The 8,197-nt window shown below is 38.0% G+C and overlaps 1 protein-coding gene across 1 annotated transcript; it reads left to right on the top strand.

Moving 5' to 3' along the window:
* Positions 1–4,617: 4,617 nt before the first annotated feature.
* NAP1L2 (nucleosome assembly protein 1 like 2) lies at positions 4,618–7,491 on the top strand. Its single transcript, XM_006167176.3, has one exon. The coding sequence runs from the start codon at positions 5,027–5,029 to the stop codon at positions 6,401–6,403; it is 1,377 nt and encodes a 458-aa protein (XP_006167238.1). The 5' UTR covers positions 4,618–5,026; the 3' UTR covers positions 6,404–7,491.
* The last annotated feature ends 706 nt before the right edge of the window (positions 7,492–8,197 follow it).

The following is an 8,197-nucleotide window of genomic DNA, read 5'->3' as shown; positions in this document are numbered from 1 at the left end:
AGGGAAAGACTTCTTAACTAAGACCCAGAAAGCACAATTGATAATTCCCAAAATAGACAACTGGGATTACATCAGACTAAAATGTTTCTGCATGGCAAAAGACAGAGTAATTAGTGTGAATCAACAGCCCTCAGAAGAGGGGCAGTGACACTGCCTGGGGGAGATGTCACAACTGTAAGTTGAACCCAGGGGCCCAAAACAGGCAAAGGCAGAGATGGCTAGCAGCTTTCTGTTCTTGCTAGCACTGGGTCTGGGAAGGAGACACAGGCTGGGGGAGACATCACAGCCATGAAGTTGAATCCAGAGGTCCCAAACAGACAAAGGTGGAGATGGCTATCAGGTTTCTATTCTGGGTAGCACTGGGTCTGGGAGGGAGACACTGGCTGGGGGGAGACTTCACGACCATGAAGTTAAACCCAGGGGCCCCAAACAGGCAAAGGCGGAGATGGCTTGCAGCTTTCTGTCCTGCCTAGGACTGGGTCTAGGAGGGGGACACTGGCTAGGAGAGACTTCATAGCCTCAAGGTAGAATTCAGAGGCATAAAACAGGCAAAGGTGGAGATGGCTATCAGCTTTCTGTCCTGGCTAGTGCTGGGTCTGGGAGTGAAAAGTGTCTTAAAATTAATGGAGCTTGGGCCAGCAGGCGGCATGGTCATTGAAGTGCTGAACTCTCACATGCTGACTGCAGTTCGAATTCCTGTCCCAGTGGCTTGAAACTCACACCGAGCCCATGTGTGTGTGTGTGTGCCCAAAATCTCAAGAGGAGAATGGAGGAGAAGGACTGTGGCGTGGTCATCACCTCTGGAAAATGATTTCTCACTTTCTCTCTCACTGTGTCTGTCTCCCTGGTGAGTGCATGCACCCGATAGCTAAAAAAAATCTCTCTCCAAAATTATAATTAATAGAGATTATGACAAGAAATAAAGTTTATCTTTTTATTTTTATCTTTTAATGCCATTTCCATGAATTTTTTGAGGTTTCCTCATAAGTATGGATATAGATATATAGGTATAGATCACATTTCATTTATTTACCCATTCACCAGAGGATATCTGGGCTATTTCCAGCTTTTGGCTATTACAAATAATGTAATAAATAGGAGCATACAAATATCTGTCTGGCATCCTGCTTTCAACTTTTGAGTATGTACCCAGAAGTAGAATTGCTGAATCATGTATAATAGTAATTCCATGTTTTATATTTCGAGCAATAGCCATACTGTTTTCTACTACAGCCACACCATTTTACACCCCTCAGAAATGCACAAGTTTTCCCAGGTTTCCATATCCTCACCAACACTTGTAATTTTCTATGTATTGTTTTAATAATAGCTAACCTAATGGGTATGAAGTGGTATCCCATTGTGGTTTTGATTCACATGTCCCTTATAAGTGATGCTGAGCATCGTTTCATATCTTTGTGACTCTCCTGTATTCTTTGTATAAACCTCTGTTCAAGTCCTTTGCCAAGTTTTGAATTGGTTTGTTTTTCAGTTATTGGTTTGCAGGAATCATTTACATATTTTAGAGACTGACCTCCTATCATATATATAATTTGCAAATATTTTCTCCTTTTCCATGTGTTGCCTTTCAATATCAAAGGCAAAAACTATCGATAGTGTCCTTCAATGCTCAAAAGTTTTTAATTTTGAAGAAGTTGCATTTTATCTGTATTTTTTCTTTTGTTGTCTATGCTTTTGGTATCAATTTTGCTTTTTGTTTGTTTGCTTGTTTGTTTTATGTAATGAAACACACTTGAAGATGAAGGAAAGCTTTCAATGTAAATTTTAAACAATGGGAATCAATATCCTGAAGCACTTCTTCAAAGAATTTTAACAGAAAATAAAACATGACTTTACCCATATGATCATAAAGACAAACCACAATTGAAGCAATATGGTATTTGTGACTGCATGTATGACTCTGAGGACCCTTCAATCTTTTTTTAAGAATTATTTAAATAATTAATTATTATTATCATTAATTTTTACTTTGCTCACCAGAAAGAGAGAAAGCGAGAAAGCAAGTTGCTGGGTCCAGGACTAGAACCATAGTCTGCTATGTGGGAGTCCACTACCTTAGCCAGCATGCCATCCACTGGACACTTCAGTATTAAAAGTAGGTGAAGATACTGTCTCCTTGTCCTTAAGTAAACTAATAACTTAGTTTAACTGCATATTTAAATACAATAAGTTTTATTTTAAAATCACATTCTTGGAAATATTTAAGGACATCAGGGCATGCTAATGAGGGAAAGAAAGAGCTTATTCTAGTTTTGCTATTTCTTTTTAAATTTCTTTTTTTCTTCCCAGAGTGTGTGGGAGGGAGAGCATCCCTCCTCCCCCAAAACAGGACATTAATCCCACAATTCAGCCCCAGCTATAGCCAGTTCTGGATTATAGGCAGACATGTGCCCAACATGTTTTGAGAGGTCTCCAGACATGAACCCACAACCTTCTCATGTGGGTCAGCCTTGCGGAGAGTGGTATTACTATTGTGTCACCATCCAACCAGCCACCAAATTCTACTTTCACTTTTAAAAAGCTCCACCCTAAACATAAACATATGTATAAACAAAGTATAGAGAAAAGGGCCAAAATGTCCACACTAGTGCTCCAAGTGTTGTGAGAATATTAGTGATTTCTTTCAAACAATAAAAATTTTCTCATTTTCTAAATTGAGTACACAAGGTTTTGTTTTGTTTTGTTTTGTTTTTAAAAAAAGAGTTCTTGGAAATTCATATTATGAAAAAAAAATATCTTTTTAAAAAATTTTTGCTCCATGGCACCAGCAGTTAGCATAATGGTTATGGCGCTGGACTCCCACGTGGTCAACTGCGGTTTGAGTCCCAGACCCAGTGGCTTAAAATGCCGGGCACATGTGCATGCATTCCCAAGATCCTGAGAGTAGAATGGAGGAAAAGGGATTGCGGTGTGGCCAGCCCCCCTGGGGGGTAATTTCTCATTTTCTCTCTCTCTCTCTCTCTCTCTCTCTCTCTCTCTCTCTCTGTCTTTCTGGCAAGCACATGCACCCTACAGCAAAAACCTCTGAAAAAAAAATTTTGCTACAAAATAAGCTCATACTATAATTCCATTTTATCCCAAATTGTTGATGTCTCCTCATACAGAACCAGGGAAGAAAAACTTAGAATAGACAGGACTTACAGATGTAGAATTACTAGGCTTAGACATATGCCTGAAAATTGAACTCTGTAAATGCTGTAAATGCCATGCAGTATACAGTTAAAATAAATAAAAAGAGAAAAAAATTACCTATGAACTGACAGGCTCTGACAATAAATATTACAATATGTAGACACAATTTTTCTATGTGATCATAATGCCACAAAAATTATTATTTAACTATGGAAAATGTAATAGGCACTTAAAATTTTTTTAACTTCAATTAAATGATCAGGATTGGAAATATGGACCAATAACTAATACCTAGAGGAAATCTTAACTCATTGCATAGCATAAGATCCTTTCAATACCGTATCATGTATTTAACCACCTTTTTTTTTTTTTGAGAGAGATTTTCGCTGTAGGGCGTGGTGTGCTGGCCAGACATACAGAGACAGAGAGACAGAAAGTGAGAAATCACCCCCCAGGGGGGATGGTCATGCCGCAATCCCTTCTCTTCCATTCTCCTCTCAGGATCTTGGGCACACACGCACCCGCACCCTGCGTGAGTTTTAAGTCACCTGGTCCAGGAAGCGAACCATGGTCAACTACGTGGGAGTCCAGTGACGTAGCCATTATGCCAACTGCTGGTTCCCTTTAACCACCTTTTTAATACTAAAATTTAAATGATTTTCTATTAACTTACAAGTGTCAAGAGAAAGTTACGATTTTTAAAAATAAGTATTAGTTCACATTTTGGTTTTTCTTTTTTAAAAATTCTCAGTTGGTTTTAACACCAAGAAAGGAACTGGAAAGTCAGTACTAGGATTGAGGTTATTGATGAGATAGATAACTGGTTTATTGTTATCTGTACTCACTAGTCATATAGTTGAATACACCATAGTGGTTCTTCATCACAGGCTCTTAGTCATCCACTCCTCCATCTCACCTCCTCTTTTTCTCTTTACAGGAAATGTTACTAAAACTTTCTGATCTAAAAAAAAAAAATAGCTGGTGGAAAATACAGTAAAACAGAAAATAAAATATTTAGGTCACTGGCAGCCACACCATAAAAAAACCACCAGTGCTAATTTTTGGTGATTTTAAGCCTAAGCCATCTGGTCTCTCAAGTTCCTCCATAACTCACCTCTGACTTCTCCAGAGCCCCAGGCTAAAATCAAAAGGCTAGATTAAGAATGAATGGGTGCCTGTCCTCTTCCATTGTCCAACGTTTCAGTCACTATTTTCGCTTAGTTCTTTTGAAATTATAAAAGTAATATCAGTTGAAAGCTGAATGAATAAGATAGTTAACAGTGAGTTTCCAGAAAACTCCGTGAAGGGGGAGATGGAGGCTAAGTGGGAGGTGGATGAATCAGCCATATTAGAGAACCTGGAAAGGTGAGAGGAGTTAGAATCTTGATAAATCTAATCACTTATTGGCTCAGGGTTTGTCAATCAGTACGTCCCAGCAAATGAGATTAAGGAAGAGTTGTGGGAGGGAAGAGAATGACGCAGCAACCTATTTGCACAGAGAACGTTTGGCCTAGAGACTGCTGCGTAATCATACTGCGGCACCGTTTTTTCTTGCCGCAGCAGCTACTTGTGGAGGAGCTCTGCCCACTGCGACTCTCTGCAGGGTTCCTGCAGGACCCGTGACGGCAGCCATCACAGCCCTCTGCACCCTAGCCCAGGCTGTCGTTGCTTCAGTGCGGCTCTCACAGCCTCAGCACTGCCTTTTATCCCTGCTGCAGCCTTAACTGTCGCTCCATCACTCTGGCAGTCACTGTTCCTTCCACCTCTTCCTCAGCGATCGCCGCTTCTGCTATTTCGGTGAGTCTTTTCCTTCAAGTTCAGGTCTTCTGATCTCGGTGGTAGCCACCTTAGACGTGTAAGATCCTTTGGAAAAATGGCCGAGTCAGCTGACCGCAAGGAACTGTCAGAATCCAGCCAAGAAGAGGCTGGTAATAAAATAATGATGAATGGGCCCGGGGAACATCAGGAACTCGGCGAAGATGCCGCTACCGGGCCTGGAGATGTTGGGAATCGCGGTGAAGAAGCCGCTGCTGGGCCGGGAGAAGAAGGGAAAAAAGGTGAAGATGCTTCTGCTGGGTCTGGGGGACACGGGGTTAAAGGTGGAGATACTGATGAGGACTTAGACCCAGACCGACCAAAAGGACTTATCGGGTATCTTTTAGATACAGACTTCGTTGAAAGTCTACCTGTGAAAGTTAAGTATCGTGTTTTGGCCCTTAAGAAGCTTCAAACTAGAGCAGCAAATTTAGAATCCAAATTTCTGAGGGAATTTCATGACATTGAAAGGAAATTTGCTGAAATGTATCAACCCTTACTGGAAAAAAGACGTCAGATTATCAATGCAATCTATGAGCCTACAGAAGAGGAGTGTGAATATAAATCAGAGTCTGAGAACTATGATGATGAAGAAATGTATGATGAGGAAAAGATGTATGGTAATGAGGAGGGTATGGTACATGAGTATGTGGATGAGGATGATGGTTATGAGGACTGTTATTATGATTACGCTGTTGAGGAGGAGGAGGAGGAAGACCATGTCATGGAGGCAACTGGAGAAGAGAGTAAAGAAGAGGATCCTAAGGGAATTCCTGATTTTTGGCTGACTGTTTTAAAAAATGTTGACACTCTCACTCCTTTGATTAAGAAATATGATGAACCCATTCTGAAGTTTCTGACAGATATTAAAGTTAAGCTTTCAGACCCTGGCGAGCCTCTTAGTTTCACACTAGAATTTCACTTCAAACCCAATGAATATTTCAAAAATGAGCTGTTGACAAAGACTTATGTACTGAAGTCAAAGCTAGCATATTATGATCCCCATCCCTATAGGGGAACTGCAATTGAGTATTCCACAGGTTGTGAGATAGATTGGAATGAAGGAAAGAACGTCACTTTGAAAACCATTAAGAAGAAGCAGAAACATCGAATCTGGGGAACAATCCGAACTGTGACTGAAGATTTCCCCAAGGATTCATTCTTCAATTTCTTCTCTCCTCATGGAATCACCTCAAATGGAAGAGATAGAAATGATGATTTTTTACTTGGTCACAATTTACGTACATATGTAATACCAAGATCAGTATTATTTTTTTCAGGTGATGCACTTGAATCTCAGCAAGAGGGGGTAGTTAGAGAAGTCAATGATGCAATTTATGACAAAATTATTTATGATAATTGGATGGCTGCAATTGAGGAGGTTAAAGCCTGTTGCAAAAATCTTGAGGCATTAGTTGAAGACATTGATCGCTAAACCAGAGTGTATATAGCCTTGAAATTAACCGATGTAAATCTAATAGTTACTCAAGGTATAAGAAGTTAATTACAGTCTTGTGTTCTGTATTTTTCTCATAGTGTCATTTAAAATATATGTCTCAGAAATATATGAAAAGTTCAAATACAAATTCATTATTTCTTGCATTTTAGTATTAGAATGTTTTTAAGAAATGCATACTGTGGTAAATAACTTAAGTATTAATATAATATTGAGTAGTTTAATCCTTCTGAAGTCCTTTTGTCATGTAGTTATTAACCTGTGACTGTGAATATTATCAGAAATGCTAAATGAGATCAATATTTACTTGGGAAGATAATCTTGGAAAACAACCCAAGGGTTTTTACTGGGTTTATTTTTTGTATTTTTTTCTTAGTCTTTTAGCTAATAGATTTAATTTTGTTGTGCCTGCTTCATCTTGTAATTAAAATGCAATAGAATTTAAAACTTGAATGCTTAAGAGGCAGCCCATTTATGGTTAAAAATTTCAGTCAAAACCATATTTATTGTTAATAACAGATTTTTCATAGGCTTTTGTATTTTACGTGCCTGTGATAAATAATGAACATAGTTACACTAAGTTTATTCATCAGTGAAGTGTTAAAGTATTTTCAAAAGTTTGCACATAGTGTTCTATATAATTGTGTAAATCGTGATTACAGTGTATAATTCTCTTGTCCTATAGTATATTGAATTCACTGAATGTGACCACTTTGTCATTTTGGAAAGGTATTTTGTGTTCTTATACTGAAGAATAAAATGAATAAAGATTTCAGAGTGGTTTGAAATTTGGTCTTTTTAAAATTAAAATAATATCTTCACTGAAGAACATTTGGACAATACTAAAAACTATATACTAATTAAACCCAAAATTCATATACCTATTTCCCCATGGATAAGCACTATTAATGTTTTGATTTACTTTCTACAATTTATTTTTGTCTTGTTTACATATCCCTGCACATTTACTAATACTATACTTAGATGTGTAAAGAAATTATATCTTTTTATTGTTTAGAACTCATCTAATCTTATTTTGAAAGTTGTCTGTAAACTGTCAAGAATTATGGAGTGTGAGCTAAAATTTTTTGCTATGTATAGTAAATGTTTGTGGAAAAATGTAAAAATAAATAAATGAAAGAAAAGAAAAAGAACTCATCAAATCTTAATCTCAAATCTGCAGGGAACCAAAACCCTCAATTTTAATCTATCCAATAATGTAAACACTCTTTATAAATCACAGGCTCCTGTGTGTTAGTCTGTTTTTCTGATTTCTTACCTACCCTTTCACAATGTTATCTGGATGCATAAGGTGTTACTTTATGATATGGGACAGGATGCACTGACTGGGGACAGTGGTATGTGGTCAGAACTTGTTCTAGAGCTGACTTTGCTTTTTCTTGTGTATGTGTAAACTCAGAGATTTAGCTTCTCACTTTAGCAGATTATAAGAATGTCATATTCATCCCTCTAGGACAAGCAGGATCTTCTTAGTTCCTTCCATGCCATATGGGAGCTAAGAGTGGCTAGAAAATGCTAACTCTTTGTTATTGTTTTTTAGCCACTCTTGATCTCATATGGTTTTGATGTGGTTTTACAAAATCATTAACTAAAAGTGGCATAAAAGCTCTTCTCCTTTTGACTTACTTTTCCACTGTTAAACATACTTCATCCTTCAGATTTTGGCCCAAAGAGATAAGTTTATACCACTGCCCTGTTTTCCTTATTTGTCTCATGTCTCTGCAATCAACTGGGAGAAGGGTATGAGTTTTT

This window comes from Tupaia chinensis, unplaced genomic scaffold (assembly GCF_000334495.1).
Source record: "Tupaia chinensis unplaced genomic scaffold, TupChi_1.0 Scaffold144586_1, whole genome shotgun sequence".
NCBI lineage: Eukaryota > Metazoa > Chordata > Mammalia > Scandentia > Tupaiidae > Tupaia > Tupaia belangeri.
The sequence above is the reverse complement of the archived record's forward strand: the minus strand, read 5'-3'. Positions and strand labels throughout refer to the sequence as shown.